At 35.8% G+C, this 20,091-nt stretch overlaps 1 protein-coding gene across 1 annotated transcript in view; it reads left to right on the forward strand.

The window, feature by feature from the left end:
* AHI1 (Abelson helper integration site 1) overlaps nucleotides 1-20,091 on the forward strand; it is a 194,193-nt gene that overhangs the window by 34,170 nt on the left and 139,932 nt on the right. Inside the window, 6 exon segments of the mRNA XM_003121183.6 lie at nucleotides 2,427-2,522; nucleotides 6,096-6,281; nucleotides 8,046-8,192; nucleotides 9,844-9,976; nucleotides 13,898-14,021; nucleotides 19,181-19,410. Of these exon segments, the coding sequence (XP_003121231.4) occupies nucleotides 2,427-2,522; nucleotides 6,096-6,281; nucleotides 8,046-8,192; nucleotides 9,844-9,976; nucleotides 13,898-14,021; nucleotides 19,181-19,410 (916 nt within the window).

Genomic DNA, 20,091 nt, shown 5'->3' on the forward strand with positions numbered 1-20,091 from the left:
CATTTTTGAATTAGTGCTTTTGGTTTTTTTGGGTAAATACCCAAAGTGAAATTGTTGGATCATATGTTAGTTTTACTCTTTTGAGAACCTCCGTATTGTTTTCCACAGTGGCCTCACCAATTTATATCCCTACCAGCTGTGCACAAGGGTTCCCCTTTCACCAGGTCCTCACCACCACTGGTTGCTTCCAGTCTTTTTGATGAAAGCCATTCTGACAGATGTGAGGTGATATCCCATTGTGGTTTTGATGTGCATCTTATGGTTAATGGTGTAGAGCATCTTCTCCTGTGCATGTTGGCCATCTGTGTATCTTTAGAAAAATGTCTATTCAGATCTTCTGCCTAGTTTTTAATCAGATTTTTTTTTTTGCTGTTGCATTATATGAGTTTTTAATAAAGTTTAGATATTAGCTACCTTGTTACTCTTAATTTTTTACCCAAAGGAAATCAAGGTTCAGAGTATAGAGTGATTACCCCAAAGTTATTCTAAGTTTAAATGAAGGTAATTGGTATTTAAAGATACTTTAAACTTACAATAGCACATTTATCTATTTCATGTTATCCTCCATAAGCAAAGGAAAGTAGAGAAAACCTCTCTCCAGTTTAAGCAAGAGAGGATTTTAGCCTGGGAAAAGCAAGGCATGGCCAGAGACAGTAATTGATTTTCTAGAGTTACTTGTTTTTATGATCCTTAACTTTCAGATGATCTATGTGTGTTTATGGTATGAATAGTCCATCGTCTACATCTGTGATTCTGTTGTATGATTTGCAAAAGCCATGCTTTAAAAAAAAAAAAAAAAAAAGTTTTTTTTTTTTTTTTTTTTTTTTCTCTTTTAGGGCCACACTCACAACATATGGAGGTTCCCAGGCTAGGGATCGACTCAAAGCCACAGCTGCCAGCCTACACCACAACTCTTGGCAACATGGGATCCGAGCTGTGTCTGCGACCTACACCACAGCTGTCAGCAATTCTGGATCCTGACCCACTGAGCAAGGCCAGGGATCGAACCCGCATCCTTATGGGTACTAGTTGGATTCATTTCTGCTGTGCCACAACGGGAACTCCCCAAACATGATATATGTGTTATACCAAGGTACTGTTTCTTTGTCATAGAAATTTGTCTTTTGTTATCATAATGTTCTTTTATATTCATTTTAGCAATATTACTAAATTTCAAGAAAGCTAGATTGTGGGATTATAAATACTTTTGGTTGCTTCTTAAGTTTTTGTCTGCAAAGCTAATTTTTGATTTCAACCTTTTTTTAGGGGCTTATTGAGGACAATTTGATAATATCCATCAGAAATCCTTAAATTGTTATCTTATTTTTAGGTATTTCTCCTAAGAGAAGAATGACAAGTACACAAATATGTGTGTTTAGGGATATTTGTTTAAGCACTGTTTATAATAGCAGAACTTTTAAGGAAACAGATCTCTTTAGTCAGGAAGAGGTTTGGTTAAGTAAATTATGGTTTTTATTAATGTTATGGTGTTTATAATGCGGAAGAATACTAGACAGCCGTTAACATGATGGTGTACATATGTATATATTGACTTGAAGAGCCATCCACTACATACTGCATGAAAATTGTTTGCAAAAGCATTGTATTTGGAGTAACACGCAATATTAAGGAATACAGAAAAAGTTTAGCTACCTATAAACTAGATATTAATGTTGATCATCTCCGTGACTGGATTATAAGTTCTTTTTACTTTGTTATATATTTTTCTTTTACTCTTAGTGTTTATTTCACTAAAAATATATTACATCTGAAGACAAGTTTAAGTATACAAACAAGAGGGATAAATATAGTCCATGGGATTTTTTTAGCAGTCTTCTATGAAGATTTGTTATCTCAGCTGAGCTTTTGATAAGCACCAATAAGTTCAAAGTGGTCTCTGACAAGTACCTAGAATATATGCAGTCTCTGTGGCATATTGTTTGCAAATCCATGTGCTTTAACATTCAGACTGGATGGCAATATGAAAGAAATGCTCTTGAGAAGCCTAATGGCAACATATATCCAAAGAGAAAATACCGGACTCGAGGAAGGTGGTCCAAGGAAGGGTCCATAGATAAGACCACGAGTGCTTTAAAGAAGCAGCCCTTGGAAATCCACTCTCAAGCATGAAAAAAATGCGTAAAGCGTAAGAATTCTATGCCTGGTGTCTTTCTGCTAGACTCTATTCATGGTAGTTAATACTTTGTCTTGGATTTTAAATAAATCTCAGGATTTATTGAAAAAGATGAAGTGATCAAAAAATGGGCCTCACATACTGGATGAATTAATTTAAAAGTGAGTGAAGTGAGATAAAAATGTTTTTCCCCTAAGGGAAGATTTTTTAACTTGAATAAAATATTACTAGAAACTATTACATTTTAGGTAGCCTAGTATTCTGTGAAGTAATTTTTTATGCTTATTTACAGATTCTTGATTTCTTAAGCATGGATGAAATTAGGAATAACTCTGAAGTTCAAAACCAGGAATGCGGCTTCCGGAAGATCGCCTGGGCATTTCTCAAGGTATGCTTTTCATCTGTTCTAAAAACTTTTAAAATAAGCTTCAGATATGATTGGCTACTCTTTCCCAAGTCTATTTGGTTTCATATAAGGAGTTATGATAAGGTGCGATTGCGGTGGTAAAGAATTATTGATTCAAGCTCAGGTGGTACTCATTCAGATCCTTAAAGATTTTTTTTGAGTGCCTAGGGTATGCCAGGTACTTTCTGGCTCTAAGGATCCAGCATTGGAAAAGATACACACAGCCCTGCCATCATTTATTCAACTCAACAGAAATTTCCTAAACCGTTTTTATGTGCCAGCCACTGTTCTAGTGAGTGAGCAAAGATAAACTGTTTAACCTCAAGGACTTTACATTCTAGAAGAAAAACAGACATAAAATGATGGATTATACAGTTGATCACTTATTACAGTTTTTCCAAATACTGTCAAGAGGAATGAGGTGGATGGTGAAATCATCCTTCAGGGTCAGGAAAAGGTTCTTACAGAAGAGACATTGAACCTGAGCATTAGCTGGATGGTAGTAGTGGACAGAAGAGAGTTCTAGGTAGAGGGTACAGTTTCTGCAAAGACCTGGATGTCGGAAGGAGCATGGAATGCCAGGGTAACCAAAAAAGGCCCTTGAATTAGAGGACAGAGCCCGAGGGGGAAATAGTGCCTGAAGAGCTTTCTGAGGTGACAGGGTCTTAATTATACAAGGTCTTTGAGCCATTATAGCAACAGGGAACCACTACAGACTTTTAAAGAGTAATGGGAAGCCACTATATGATTTTAAACAAAAGGATAAAATAATCATTTATTTTTTTAGAAAGCTTACTTTGCTAGGTGGGGAATGGATTGAATGTTTATAGTGGAAATCAAGGTAGAATGCAGTCATCTAGATATAAAATGATGGTGTCTTTGACTAGGATGTGTCAGCAGAGATGAAAGAAGTGGATAGACTAATGTTTTAATTTCATATTTTTTTATTTATTGTACCCTTTATTTCAGTTTAAACATAACTCTGAGTTATGAAAATCTGAGTAATTAACTTGTTTTGTGTTATAAAACTTTTCCATGTGAGCATCCATCCATTCAACAAATACTAAGTGTCTATGAAATGCCAGGTGCTCTGCTAAGTATAGGGCATTCACAGGTAAGTTAGACGTTGTTCTTGCCCTCTAGTTGAGTTGCTATATAAACATATTACCTACATGATTGTGTGATTATATACCACATCTGCTGTGAAAACCCAAATGAGGCACTTAATCCACCTTGGGGGTTATTTAGAGAGAGGCCTTAGAAGAGGTGCAATCTAATTGCTGAATGGCAGCCAGGTTGTGTGATGAGGGCGTAATTAATTCTAACATGGTCTTAGGAATCTTTTGGTCCATTGTACCTTCAAAAACTCCCTTCTATAACTTGTTACACCTTCTTCTAGACCCCCTCTCAAACTAAATTTTTAAAGAAGCAAAAATAACGAAAAAGTCACTGTCACATAGTAACATTGCCATCTTGTGGCCTTATTAGAAACTGCTTTCATTCCTTTTATGCTGTGGTTTGTGCAGAACTGCACTACAAACTGCACTTGGGAAGCAGTGTATACCACAGCATTTTAATCTATTAAGTGTCATATGGATTTTTATTTATCTGTTTTATACCACTGGTGTAAATGGAAATCATAAATCAAGGGTATGTTATTCTGTGTGCTTCCTCTATTGTAAACTTACATCTCTCTTTGGTTAAGCTTTTCAAGTCACCGGTTACTCCTTTTGGACAATTTATTGAGCATATTTTAGTCATTATTTTACCAGATCTCTCTACATTTAATGTAGCACTCTTGAAACTCTCTGTTCCATAATAGCATTTGCTTCCTACATATTAATGGCACATAGAAAGTGCTCTGTGAATATCCACCGAGGAAATTAATAAATGTATAGAAACAGTGACTGGGAAAGATCTGTCTTTGAGAAAGGGCATGAATCCAATTAAAATGCAGATTTTTAATAGCTATAGCATTGGTTTCAGAAATGGCCTAGATAATTGGGAAATTTTTATAGTGGTCCACATGAACCCCAAAGGACCTTTGTCCAGCTGTAAATGAAACTTTATCCTAATTTTCAGGTAGGGGCACTTTCAATTTTTTCAGCACATATATGACTATTCTTTTAAACTAAAAAATAATATTTATTCAAATTCCACATTATATATTTTGTAACCACAGTGGCATGATCTTGGCTGGATCTTAGTTGTTTGTTTATTCATGCTAAGCACGATACTAGCATAAACTAAATTGCCTGGTGAATATTAAAACAACTTATGGAAAGTATGATTTTGGATCTAGGGAATCATTGTCTTCTAAAAATGATACTACTTTTTAAGTAAAATTAAATATAATTTAAAATTAATTTCCACAGTTGCACTAGCCAGACTTTAAGTGCTCAAAAGCCATATGTGACTGGTGGATACTGTATTGGATGTACAAATAGAGAGTGTGCCATCATCACAAAAGCTTCTGTTAGACAGCAATGCCTTAGAATCTTTCTTGACTCTTCCCAGTTTAACTTCCCAAGTTGCAGGAGTCAGTAGCAGTTATTAAACATGTTCCCTGTACTCAGTACCTACTTTTCTAGTTTGTCACCTTCATATTCTGCCTGAACTGCTGCAAAAGCTCCCAGCTGTCACTACTAATTTATGAAGGACCCAAGGTTAGTAGAGGTATTTTCTATTCAAGTGAAAGAGGATATATTTTGAGCTGATGAGATTATTTTTCTTATGAGTCTTCAGATATTTAGCTTAAACGTAAGTTGTCTTATTTAATAGTTTTTTAAATTGAATGGACCTTTTTAAAAAGGAAGACTGAAATTTTTTTTTCAAATGAGTTTATCTGAGTTATTTTTTTGAAATAATTTTGACTTTTTAAAAACTGAAACATGCAAGTTTACCATTGATAATACTAATGCTGAACAGACAGAAAACTTGTGTTTAAATAATATGCATTTTATTTATTTTTGTTTATTTATTTTGCTTTTTAAGGCTGCACCCATGGCACATGGAAGTTCCCAGGCCAGGTGTCACATTGGAGTATGGCTGCTGGCCCACACAGCAACACAGGATCCGAGCCATGTTTGCGACCTACACCACAGCTCACGGCAATGCCAGATCCCTGACCCAGGGCCAGGAATCAAACCCACATCCTCATGGACACTAGTCAGATTTGTTTCCACCGCTCCACAATGGAAACTCCTTGTATTTTAATTTTTGTCATTATTATTTCAAACTAATGTGTATTGGTCACCTCCTTTCTGCAAAGTAACACCTGCCACAGTAATGAAAATGCTTTACCAACAGTATGAATTTGTACAGGGGAAATGACAGCCATCAGGAAGATATTTTAAAAGTCAATTGGATTACCCTGGCAAAATGACCTGGAACTGAGCTTCACCAGCTGTGTCAGTGTTCTTTCCTTCACTTAGCAAATCTAAGAAATTTCAGCAGCCCATATGAATTTTTTAAAATGAGTTTTTGACTATATACTGTTGTTTATTGGACGTCTTTTCAGTGAAGGTAATGTTTCATTTGAATTCCTGTTTTAAGCTTCTAGGAGCCAATGGAAATGTAAACATCAATTCAAAACTTCGCTTGCAGCTGTATTACCCACCTACTAAGCCTCGATCTCAGTCGAATGTCGTTGAGGTTTTTGAGTGGTGGTCCAAATGTCCAAGAAATCGTTACCCATCAACATTGTATGTAACTGTAAGAGGACTGAAAGTTCCAGAATGTGTAAGTTAATAGCACTGCAAAAATATATCTTCTGTTGTTAAGACTAAATGGTGACATGTTTCTGTTTCTAAAATACAAAAATCAGAATTATTAAAAATATATCTAGAATTATTTTAATAGACTTTTAAAATGGAAAGGTACCTTCAGAGACTATGTATCGAGCCTGTAATAGCTGGTATTTAAACATAATTAATTTTAAGTACTAAATGTAGATTTCAGTTTTAGGAAAAAATGTTATTTTAAATAATACTGTTTTTTAAAAATGAAAGGTAAAAGAATGCTTTAAAGCTGGATTAACAGATATTTTTCATAAAGTATCAGACAGTAAATATTTTAGGTTTTGCAGGCTATACCATCTCAGTTGCACCTGTTCAACCTTACCTTTGTAACGTGAAAGTAGCTACACAGACATATGTAGGTGATAACTAAACAAATGGATTTAAATGTGTTCAGATAAAACTCAATTTACAAAAACACAATTATGCTACCTTTGGCCCAGATCCATTAATTACAGGCACATTTAAAAAATATTATTCAAATAATCAATAAGTAATAGTTCTACCTCTGTTTAGTTTAAAATTATGAATAACTTAGCAAAGCATTTGTCCTAAAATGAATTGAAACTTTTGCTCTTGTCTTATTGCTATAAGGCATTTAAGGTCAGTTGCATATTCAGTGGTTGGTATTATAAACTGTGACCACAGGATTGGTTTGCATTGGTTTGAGCAGAGTTAAATCTGATTTAAGAAATGGAGGGTTTGGGAGTTCCCGTCGTGGCGTAGTGGTTAACGAATCCGACTAGGAACCATGAAGTTGCGGGTTCGGTCCCTGCCCTTGCTCAGTGGGTTAACGATCTGGCATTGCCATGAGCTGTGGTGCAGGTTGCAGACGCGGCTCGGATACTGCGTTGCTGTGGCTCTGGTGTAGGCTGGTGGCTATGGCTCCAATTAGACCCCTAGCCTGGGAATCTCCATATGCCGCGGGAGCGGCCCAAGAAATAGCAAAAAGACAAAAAAAAAAAAAAAAAAAAAAAGAAATGGAGGGTTTGAAAGACTTCTGTTCTTTATGTTACTAATTTTGTGATTACTAATGTTACTAATGTTTTGTGATTACTATGTTACTAGTTTTAAGCCAGAGATTACCACACTACAGTGTCAGAGCCCTAACATAACATCTGGTAGGTGCTGATGAAGAGATGGAAACAAAGGGACAGAGTTATTAAAACCATTTCATGTAACTATTGGAGTTCTATTTTGTCTCTTCCCACTTTTAAGCCTTTTGGTTTTGGATTATAATTTCAAGCATCCTTCATTTTATTTAGAAAGGTGTGCAAAGAGAAGTAGAATTTTTCTGGATTACATTTTTTTTTTCTTCTTAGGGCTGCACCTGCAATATATGGAGGTTCCCAGGCTAGGGGTCTAACTGGAGCTACAACTGCCAGCCTACGCCACAGCCACAGCAATGCCAGATACGAGCTGCCTCTGCGACCTACACCACAGCTCATGGCCAGATCCTTAACCCACTGAGAGAGGCCAGGGATGAAACCTGCAACCTCATGGTTCCTAGTCAGATTCATTTGCACTGTACCATGACAGGAACTCCTGGATTACATTTTAAAAACATTTCCATATGATATTGTTTGTTTTCAGTATTTTAAAGCCCATGTGTTCTAGAAAAGAAAATATCAACATCATATATTTTTAAATATATATGAAAAAATACAAATTAAAAGGATGTATTTTCTCATTTTCTATACATACTTAGATAAAGCCATCTTACCGTTCTATGATGGCTCTTCAGGAAGAAAAACCAGTGTATTGTGAACGACACCATGAGCCAAGTTCAGTAGACACAGAACCTGGATTAGAAGATTCGAAGGAAGTGGTGAAGTGGAAACGACTGCCTGGGCAGGTGAGGTGTTCGCTAAATGACACTGGATTTATTTAGATATTTACTTATTTACCTTAAAAACTCTAACAGCCCCTAGGGGAAATAGCTCACTATTTAAAACTCTTATATTATCCTTGTTTTTAACCATAATCTTGTCTTAATTCACTTAATAAATAATAATAGGTTGCCTATTGTGTACATAAAGTCACTATCACAAGTTCTTTGGGGACGTGGGGAGTTTGACTAGTTTGCCAGAACTGCCTTAAAAAATATCATAGACTGGGTGGCTTACACAACAGACATGTTTTTTTTTTTTCTTCGTTCTGGAGGCTGGAAGTCCCAAGATTAAGGTTTGGCAGGGTTAGTTACTCTGAGGGCTTTCTCCTTGCCTGGCAGGTAGCTGGCATCTTGCTGCCTCTTCTTGGTCCTTCCTCTGCATGTTCTTCTGTGGTGTCTCCTCCTCTTCTTAGGACACGAGTCTTATTAGGTTAGGGCTCTACCCTAGCAATCACATTTTGACTTAATCAGCTCTTTGAAGACCTTATATCCAAATATTGTGACATTCTGAAGTGCTGAGGTTAGGGCTTCAGCATATGAATTTTGGGAGACACAGTTTAGCCCATAAATCCACAGAGTATGGATTTATGAAATTTTTTATAGCCCCCGGCTCCCTCCTGAATCACATTTTTTTTGATAGATAGTTACGTGTGTATTCTTTTACTGCAAGCTGAGCGATATTTAAACTTTTACTAAAGTGTTCTTACGTAGTTAGCATATTTTGCAGTGGTAAGAAGCATTACTGCTACAGTTTTGTAAATCTTTTACATGTTTCCATAAAGAGTGGTGTGGTTCATTTTATACACTCAGGATATACCTAAGAATGACTATTTTCCTAGACCTTTTCACTTTCTGTGTTTTATATCATATCTTTTTTTATTTTTTTATAATGATTTTTATTTTTTCCATTATAGTTGGTTTACAGTGTTCTGTCCATTTTCTACTGTACAGCAAGGTGACCCAGTCACACATGCATGTATACATTCTTTTTTCTCACATTATCATGCTCCATCATAAGTGACTAGACATAGTTCCCAGTGCTATACGGTAAGATCTATTGCTTATCCATTCCAAAGGCAATAGTTTGCATCTGTTAATCCCAGATTCCCAGTCCACCCCGTCCTTCCCCCTCCCCCTTGGCAGCCACAAGCCTGTTCTCATATTTGACTTTCTTTTTGAGGCCAACTTTACAGATACTTCCTAAAGTCATTTTTCAATACATCAAACCTAGTAATATAGAGAGAATAACATACAGTGCCTTGAGGACCTTTCGCATCAGTTGCATTCTTTTTTTTGTGACGATACCAAAAAGCAGTTTTAGAGTATCAGATATTGAAATTTTCTATTCCTACTTTAGCTGATCAGTGCTGTTGGACTTTAGTTATAAATTCACTTGATTTTATGGAGATCTGAAACTGTTCTCTGCTTTGAAAGTAATTTACTATGGTTTTCCGTCATTCTGCTTACTTGCTTTTCTCGTTTTCTGCATCACAGTAAAGGAACTTTCAAAAAAACCTGGAAACTCCACTACTGCAGTAATTGAGATTAACAACTAACCTCTGGATTTTAACATTTCTTAATTCATATTCATATTCATAAAATGTATGTTTTTCAGGCTTGCCGTATCCCAAACAAGCACCTCTTCTCACTAAATGCAGGAGAGCGAGGATGTTTTTGTCTTGCTTTCTCCCACAACGGAAGGATATTAGCAGCAGCCTGTGCCAGCCGGGATGGATATCCAATTATTTGTGAGTGATAATTATATCTGTTTAATCTGATTGAACCTATATGGAAGATAATTTTTGTTTTTTAAAATTCATTGAAATCTTAATTGGAGCAGCTCACCAGTACTACTAAATTAAAATAAGTTTCTTCAAGTAAGGTAGCAGTTTTTTATAATAATTTTACACTTTTTTCTATACAATGTATATCCAGAAGTAGAAAGAGAATGATCAAATAAAGGATGATAAATTTATTTTTAAAACATTCAGGAAGGTTTTTAAAGCATTTTCAACTTTAAATATAGAAATTTGGCAGCATAAAGGATTAATGAATCTCTTGGAAATTTTAGTCCAGATTTAGTTGGTTGATAGAAGTGATAATTTGATGATGAAAGGCCTCAAATTTGTTAGACACTAAGATAATAAATAGGCTCAGGAGTATCTAGATGAAGAATTCTCATTAAATAGGTCAACAGAGAAGCCTAAAATCCACTCCTTAATTGCCTTTAAAAAATAGAGGAAACTGGAGTTCCCGTTGTGGCTCAGTGGTTAAGGAATCCGACTAGAAACTATGAGGTTGCGGGTTCGATCCCTGGCTTGCTCAGTGGGTTAAGGATCCAGCATTGGTGTGAGCTGTGGTGTAGGTCACAGACTCGGCTTGAGTCCCGCTGCGTTGCTGTGGCTCTGGCGTAGGCCGGTGGCTACAGCTCAAATTAGACCTCTAGCTTGGGAACCTCCATATGCCTCGGGTGTGGCCCTAGAAAAGACAGAAAAATCAAAGACAAAAAAATTGAGGAAACCATGTTAAAAAGAAGAGTAATTTCTGTAGCTTTAGAGATTTTTTTTAAAGTAGTCATTATTGTACTGTTCTAGACTTAGGGCATTAAGTACTTTCCCTTATTTCTTGCCTAGTTAATAATGCCAGCTCATCTCAGCAGGAAGTAACCAGCTCTTCATGGGCATCTGCCCTAAGCACTAGATTGTGTTGAATTTCCTCAGCTTCACATAGTTTGTTATTCTTTGGCTGACTTTTTTTTTCCTAGCAGGGACTAATAGCATCTATTAAAAATTATTTCTCTTAATGAAATAGTGTTCACTTTAAGACATGCAAAGTTATTTTGTGGTTTGATTGTGACTGCTTTTTTTAAAACTCACTAAAACCTCTGCATTGGGCAAAAAAGATTCCTAGAAAATCTACTCCAGAATATTAATAGTGGTTTCTTTCTTTTCACTGTGCACTGGACAGTGAAAGAATTAGTCATTTGATTTATATGTTTTTAACATTTCTGTGACAAATACATGTTACTTTATGCTTTGAGAAAAACTTGTTCAAAATGCTTGAATGATTTACTGCTTAAATCTCAAAAAAACAATCTTGGCTTTGGTTGTTTGATTATGATGTGTCTACTGTGAATTCATTTAGCTTGTACGATATGTAGATCAGTGTTTTCCACACATTTTGAAGTTTTTCATCTTTATTTCTTCAAACATTCTTTCTGCCACCTTCTATTTCTTGTCTTCTGTGACTCTCATCATTTCTTTATTGCTATACTTGATGTCCCAGAGGTCTCCACCCCTTTATTCATTTTTTTTTTCTTTCTGCCCTTCTGACTGTAAAGCTCAATTGACCTGTCTTTAAGGTGTTTTTTGATTTTTTTTTTGTTTGTTTGTTTTGGCTATATCCACAGTATTTGGAAGTTCCTGAGTCAGGGATCAAACCTACGCTACAGCAGTGACAATGTCAGGTCCTTAACCCACTGTGCCACAAGAAAACTCCACCTGTCTTCAAGTTTATTGATTATTCTGACAGTTCAAATCTGCTGTTGAGGCCTCTAGTAAACTGTTCATTTTGGTTATTGCTTTTCAACTCTTAGGATTTCTTCTTAGTCTTTCTAAAATAATCTGTTAATTGGTAAGAAATCATTCTCACACCTTCATTCTTTAGATGTGGTTTTCTTTAGATCTTTGAACATATAGAAGAGTGGATTTAAAATCTTTATCGAGGAAACCAAGGTCATGGACAGTTTCTATTGACTGCTTTTTTTTCCGGTTTGTGGCCATACTTTTCCTGTTTTGGTTTTTTGTGTGTCTCTGTAATTTTGTGTTAAAAATGATGTTTAAAATATCACAAGAGGCAACTCTGGAAATCATATTCTTCCCCTTACTCTGGTCTATCCACTTACCTGGGATTTATTGTTGTTGATTGTATAGTGACTTTCCTGAACTAATTCTGTAGTCTTTATTCTTTGTCAGGTGTTGCCCCTGAAGTCTCTGCTTGGTTAGCTTAGCCATCAGCTAAATGGTTAGAGGGATTTTCAGATGTCTTGAGTGAACAGGTCTTTTGCCAAAGGACTCTGTGTGTGTATTGGGAGGCATTTTCAATGTTAAAGTGGGAGTTGACAGCTCTGCCTTAGCTTCACTTCCTGTTTGCACAGTGCCTCCTTGGGGCAGTCATAGTAAGAGATAGTGCTTTTCAGGTCTTTCTTGCACATATATGCATACAACCTTTCCTGGTTGTTTGTCCTTCTAGATTCCCAGGAATATATTGAAGCTTGTCATAGTCCTCTATGAACATTTCATTCCTAGGTTTTCCTTTTAAGTTTTTTTGGTCAGCCTCTTCTCAGCCTCACCCAGTATCCCTTCGTCAGACAGCTACACTACTGATTATCTCATGCACCCTAGGGTTAGGGATCTTCACACAGAGCATGCACAGAGCCAGGTCAAATAAAGCCAAGCTCTGAGGATGGAGCTTTTCAGGGGACCATCAAGCCATTTAACAGTGATAAGTCTTGGAAGGAGTTCCCCAATGGCACAGTAGGTTAAGGATCCAACTTTGTCACTGCAATGGCTTGGCTTGCTGCTGTGGCACAGGTTTGATCCCTAGCCCAAGAACTTTTGCATGCTGCAGGTGCAGCCAAAAAGGAAAAAAAAAAAAAAGTTTTGGGGATGGGGCTTTGGAGATCTTCAGGCCTCTTCTGCCTCATCCCCTTATTGATAAGCTGCTGGTTTTCTTTGAGTTTCAAGGCTATTGGTTTTTAAGGCTACTTTGGAGCTTGTGAGAGGGGAATGAGAAACAGACAAGTTAAAACACAACAAAGCTCAGTGTTCTTACAAAGATTTAGCTGTTTTTCTTGAATAAATACTCCTCAGATTGTTGCAAGGCTTTGTTTAACTTCCTGAGTTCTGAAAAAATTAATTTTGGCAATTTTTGCCAGTGTTCTCATTGCTTTTATAGGGAAGCATATTTTCTGAAAGTCCTTATTTTGCTGTCCTAGTTCTTATGTACTGCTTAGTTTTTTAGTTTTTTAGTTTTTAAGATTTTTGTTTTTTTCTATTATAGTTAATTTACTGTCAACTACTTAGTATTTTAAAGAGCAGTTGGTTTTACCACTAGGTGGAAGTAGAGACTCGGAAACTTTGTGCTAGAAGATTTAATTGTGTGCATGACAGCAATACCACAATGCTCGGTTTATCAGATTAGATCTCTGTTAATTCCCTTACTGTGTCTATCATTTTTAGTATTAGAATTTTTTTCTGATAGCACAGCACAGTTTCTTATTGCTTTGAATAAATTTTGGTTGGAATTCGATTGATTTTTTTTCCTGATAACATCTTATTCATGAAAGCCCAAATTATAGAATCCTTGAAGTGAATTGTGACGTAAAAGTTATTTGATTAATAAATTGATTATCAAAGATTATCAGGAGAATTGCTGTGAAGAGATGAGGATAATTGCTAATTGTAGCATATTATAAAATTTGAGGTATTATGTTTAAATTAGGTGAAAAATTATTTTATGTAGACTTTGACATTTTTTATACTGAAAATATCTTTGGTAATAATCTTAGAGCAGTGATTACAAATCACTATAAATTATGATTTTTTTTTTACTGTTGGGTTAAGAATCCTCTGTTTGGAAACTTACTCGTTTTTGAATATTTTCATTAGTATATGAAATTCCTTCTGGACGTTTCATGAGAGAATTGTGTGGCCACCTTAATATCATTTATGATCTTTGCTGGTCAAACGATGACCGCTACATCCTTACCGCATCATCTGATGGCACTGCCAGGTTAGTATACTTGAGAGGTACTTAACTGTGTATGCTGTTTGCCCTCAAGGAAAGCCAAGAGAATGTAAATTTTAGAACTATTCACATGCTTTTTTATGTTTTGCTTATCAAGGGACTGTCATAAATATGTATCATACAGACTCACTGGTTAAATAGTGAAAACTTTTTTCTTGAAGATATTGTTATGTGTATTTCATTAATATATATTTCCAGTCCTCACTGACTTTAAATGATCACTGTGTATACTGTTGGATTAATACTTTGAGATGAGGTTATTAAATAATTGAGATTTTTCCTGGAATATAAACTCTTGGTCACAGGGATTCTGTCTTCACCATTAGCTGGATGCAGAGGCCAGGACACAGTGCTGCTTGATGTGCAGTGCAGGGTCACTAAATGAATGTGCACCTTATGTTCTAAGAGTTTAACAGATTGTCAGATATTTGCATTTTTCAGAATATCAGTCTTAAAATAATTTAACTCCTTCCAATTTAATAATACCATAGTAAAATACTCTAAAAGCTACTTTTTCAAGTTTCATTTATAGTTTTTTTAGTTAATTATTCTACCTTAGAGGTTTTCTAAAAATATTGTTAGGGGGAGTTCCCATCGTGGCTCAGCGGTAATGAACCAGACTAGGATCCATGAGGATGCAGGTTTGATCCCTGGCCTTGCTCAGTGGGTTAAGGATCCAGCATTGCCGTGAGCGGTGGTATAGGTCACAGATGCGGCTTGGATCCTGTGTTGCTGTGGCTGTGGGGTAGGGCGGCATAGGATGCCCAGATAGATGTCATTTAATTTCCAAAAAATGTAGGTGGTTACACAGAAATATTACCACTACAGACTGTGAAACTGACACTGAGAGCAGTGCGAGATCCATTCTAACTTTACTCGTATTTACTTCTGCTTCCTGCTCTTTTAACACCTGCTCTTTACAGACACTTCTAGTGTCTAGCTCCCTTCTTCTATGAATCAACTTTTTCAGTATAAAATGTGGAATTAAGATGTTACCATTACTATTTATGTTTAATTGGTGACAGCTGATTTCTAGTCATCTGGGAACCTGCTATTAATCCCTCATAACAATACCCTCTGTAACCCATCTGGCTTCTTGTTCTTTCAAGCATAAACCTTCTGTCAGATACCAGCCTTGCTAGAGAAAAATATATAACCTCAATAAGACCTGACTACGGATTTGAAAGTGTTAAAATCACCTGCACTCTCATCTCTGCTGAGCAGTCCTTTTGCTTCTCTTTTTTCCCATTATATTTACTCATTCCTCTGGCAGGAGATCCAAACCTTACCATGCTTCAAGTTTTTGGCACCAAAACACAGTCTTCCCACTTTCATTGAATGACAACCTTCACTTTATAATGAAATTAAGCCACTCGTGAAATTCCTGTTTTTCCCTCTGGTTTCCTACCTAATATCCATAAATTTACCCATCTTTATCTCTGTACATCTCTCTTAACAAAAAGCAAGAAGGTATGGCTCCATTCACCTTTAAGGCCAGTCTTTGACTTCTGGTTTTTTTTTTTTTTTTTTTTTTTTTGTCTTTTTAGAGCGACACCTTTAGCATATGGAGGTTCCCAGGCTAGGGGTTGAACTGGATCTGTAGCTGCTGGCCTACACCACAGCCACAGCAACTCGGGATCTGAGCCACGTCTGCACCCTACACCACAGCTCAAGGCAATGCTCGATCCCTAACCCACTGAATGAGGCCAGAAATCAAACCTGCATCCTCATGGATGCTAGTCAGATTTGTTTCCGCTGGGCCACGATGGGAACTCCTGATTGTGCTTTGAATCTCAGTCCTTTAATCAATAGTCTGTTACTTTTATTTCCTGCCTCTCTTGTCTCTTTAGTATCTTTCTCTATTGATTTTGTTCTCATTTTAGAAATATGCTCAGATCTCCTTACCTTAATTAAGCAAATCTTTTTCTCAACTCTTCCTGTTTTCTAGGCTATCATGTTACTTTTCTTTCTAGACCATCAAGAGCATGGTCTCTCTTTTTCTTTACTTCAGCTCAGTTTGACTTTCGCTTCCACCATGCTGTATAAACTTTCTTCAAGAAGTCTGCCGTTTCTTACTAATTTGCAGATCCACTGTATAGTTTTAGTCCTTATCCTGTTTTTGCCTTCACTGCAATATTTAATTATTGACCAGTCTTGAAATATTTTCATGTCATGATTTTCATTGACAGCTTCTTCTGTTTTCTTTTTATCACTCCAGCCAATTCTCATTCTCTTTCTTTCGTTCCTTTTCTCCTGCCTATTCTTTGTAAACGCTTATCCCAGGAGCCTTTTTTCAGTGTCTTCTGTGGTTTGGTGTGCTTATCCTGGTCTCTCTCATCTTTCCTGACTTTGAATCTCACTTATACACTAATAACTTGTAGCTCCTACCCTTTTTCCAAATTCACCTTTCTATTACATACTTCTGCTTGGGTTGCCAGTGGCACCTCAAATCCAAAACTGAAATCAGCAGATTTTGTTTTCCTTTTTTGGTCCTCATATTTGTCAGTGGCATCCTTTATCCACGCCGTCTCCCTGGTTGGGAACTCAGAGTGATACTCAACTCTTCTTTCCTTTCCACATCTAAGTTGTTCTAAAATGTGTCATATCTCCCTTCTAAAAGCTCACTGTCACATTCTTTCTATCCTCACTGGTGGTGCCTTAATTCAAGCCCTTGTTAGTTATCCTTTGGTTGAACTGTTGCTTCAAAGCTTTCCCAGTGTCCTGTCTCCAGCTCCTCCATCCCTCTTATGCTAAAATTATCTTTCTGAAACTACCATTCATAATGCCTTGATTTAAAAAATCTTTGATTGCCACTGCTCTTTGGAAATGTTCCAGTTCCAGTTGCCAGGTACTCTGCCTCGCCCACACAGTCTTTGGGGATACCCTTGACATCTTATCTCTTTGACCTCTCCATGCCTTTTATCTTATTGACTCTCCCTATGCTTACATGCCCTTCTCCCCTTCCTGCGCAACTCATTTACTTAACAAACATCTGAGTGCCTTTTGTAAGCCAGAGGGACTCATAGTCCTCATTTAAAATCAGCTCAGTTTTTACCATTTCTTGAAGTCACCTTGAATTTCCTCACACAACATATAGTATAATAAGGGATACTTTTTTCTTTATGTAGCTTTGAAATCGATACTAATTTAGGACTCTATGTCATAAAAATATTATCATGAAGGATTAACTGAGCAAAGAGAGACACATTGTGGCTAGAACCAAAAGGCCAGTGAGGTTTTTGAAAGGTAAGGAATACTTATAATGAATTAGCTAAAGTCAAAAGGAAGAGAATCAGAGTTGTTAATGCTCGAAAGTGGCAGGAGGTTGGGTTTCTTCCCAGGTCTTCTCTCTTCCCTTCGGGTCACTGTCACATGTTACTGTTAGTATCTTCTGTGTAACTGTTTTCCCACCGGTTAGGTCTCTGCCAAATGGATTTAACCTAAATCTCCTTCCTTAGTTATCTCCATAATAATTTGAGAAAAATGCAGATCAACAGCTCCTAATATAATCAGAAAGGCTTGTCCTTGTGGAATGGCTCCCAGATAGAACCATAATGTCCCCACTCCACCCTTGCTTCGCACACACTGTTTTAACTTTGGTATTTTTTCCCCTAATTCTAATAAATTTTGTGTGTTCATCTAGTCTTTACAAATTCATGAATTATTGTTCTTCTCTGTGATCAACTGATTTTTTTCACAAACCTGTTAGTACAGTTCTTTTGATCTTGATTCTACCATTGCTTGGGTGACTGATGCCACCATTGATAACAGTTCAGTGTTTATATAAATGAATAAATATTTATATATCATTTCATTTTTATTTTAAAATATCATGTCAGTTCTAATTATTTGGAGTGTTTTAAAAATGAAGTTGCTTCATTTCTTACTGTTTTATAGTATTAGAGATAATGATGCTAAGATTTATTAGGAGGCAACCAAAGTTTGTATCTTTTAGCATTCTTCTTTATAGTCCCTCCAAAGAAGTGATTTTATGCTTTTAATAAGTACTGTATTTCATGTTGCATATATTCACTGAAAGTATTACTATGGTAAAAATGTTTATGCAGTGACACACGTGTTTTACTTTTACTTAAAAACATGTTCTTTCACTTCCTTCATTATGAGTTTGGATTCTTTGTAATTGAAGATCATATCCTGTATTTTAAGCAGCTGCTGAGAAAACTTAAAAGAATGTTATTCTTGAATAGCAACTTATTTTTTCTTTTATCAATCAATTTGAAAAGGACTTAATTTGCTTCAGTTCTTAGGCAGTAATTAAAAGTATGAACTATAAATCTCTATATTAAAAATTAATAAATTTTTCTAACTTAAATTTTTAAAAATCGGGTGCTTCGCACTCAGAAAGTGCCTGCTTATTCCTTGATTTTGCCTATTTTTACACATTAACTAGAAATGCAGAGTATCTAACATGACTGTAACCCTAAGGGTTTACTCTTGGCAAGACTGTAGCAATGACAATACTAATTTCTTTATCATCACCCATTATTTAAAGGAAGAGATAATAAAAGTATTGAACGTAAGATGAGTGCTCAATGTAAGATAGACTTTTTTCTATAAAAAATATAATTATTTAGTGTTATTTTACTCAAGTATTTATGTAGTAATTTCAGTATGGCTTCTAAGTGTTTGAGATCTTTATGTTCATTATTTAGGCTTTGAAATTACAAACATAAAGTTAATAGAGTATCCTGTTCTCTAAACCCCCAACTGTAAGCACTTTGCAAAAGCCATATACACAACCTAAATAGGAAATCATTGAATTTCTCCTTCGTTTTTATTTTTCCAATATATTGTATTAAATGTAATATTTTACTAGTATTTAATCAATGTCAAAATAGATTTAAAAATACAGACATATACAAATAGAGTTTTTCATTTTGCAGTATAGAAATTAGTAGACAAATTAACTATTGTGCTCCACAATAACTGTAAGAAGTAGATTTGTCAAAATGTAAAGACCTCCAATCATCGAATGATGTGATGACATTATTTTTATTGTTAGAAAATTTTATTTACCATTGTTTATTGTCACTTGCTTACTTATAAAGTCCTTTGCCTATACTAGTTCTTAGAGAAATGTCTGCCTTTCAGAAGCAATATGTAACTTTTTCATCCTTTTCCAGGATATGGAAAAATGAAATAAACAATACAAATACTTTCAGAGTTTTACCTCATCCTTCTTTTGTTTACACGGCTAAATTCCATCCAGCTGTAAAAGAGCTGGTTGTTACAGGCTGCTATGATTCTGTGATACGTATATGGAAAGTCGATATGAAAGAGGATCCCGCCATATTGATCCGGCAGTTTGACACTCACAAGAGTTTTATCAACTCTCTCTGTTTTGATATGGAAGGTATGTCAGAGGTTAAATTCCAGTTGAAGGCTAATTATGTGAAGAATTTTTAATTTTTTTATTTCACTAGTATAGTAATTATTTAAGCTTGAAAGATTTTACGTGTTGAATGAAATCAAATGTGCATTTTTAAAATTATTAGAGTGTGCTTGATTTACAGTGTTGTGTCAATTTCTTCTGTACATATATATTCTTTTTCTCATATTATCTTCCATCGTAGTCTGTCTCAAGGGACTGGATATAGTTCCCTGAGCTATGCAATAGGATTTCATTGCTTATCCATTTTAAATGTAATAGTTTGCATCTGCCAACCCCCAAACTCCCCATCCATCCCACTTCCTTCCCCCTCCCCCTTGGCAACCACAAGTCTGTTCTCTATGTCCTTGAGTCTGTTTCTGTTTTGTGGATAGGTTCATATAGATGCCACATATAAATGCATAGACATGGGCATAGTTTTGGCACTGAGGGAGTTCTTTAGTAATTTTAAAGTCAGTAAATTCCTAAACATTTAGATTCAACTAATCTTGTTGTAACAACCAGTTTTTGAAATATGTCCAAATTTTGAGATATATTTCATTGGATTTGTGTTATCCCCTTAGTACATTTTTTAAAGGGGGCCTTTTATGTTAAGGGATAAAAATGAAGAAGATAGAGGGGAAATCCCAAAAGAATATTGAAAAA

Source organism: Sus scrofa, chromosome 1 (genome assembly GCF_000003025.6).
Source record: "Sus scrofa isolate TJ Tabasco breed Duroc chromosome 1, Sscrofa11.1, whole genome shotgun sequence".
Lineage (NCBI taxonomy): Eukaryota > Metazoa > Chordata > Mammalia > Artiodactyla > Suidae > Sus > Sus scrofa.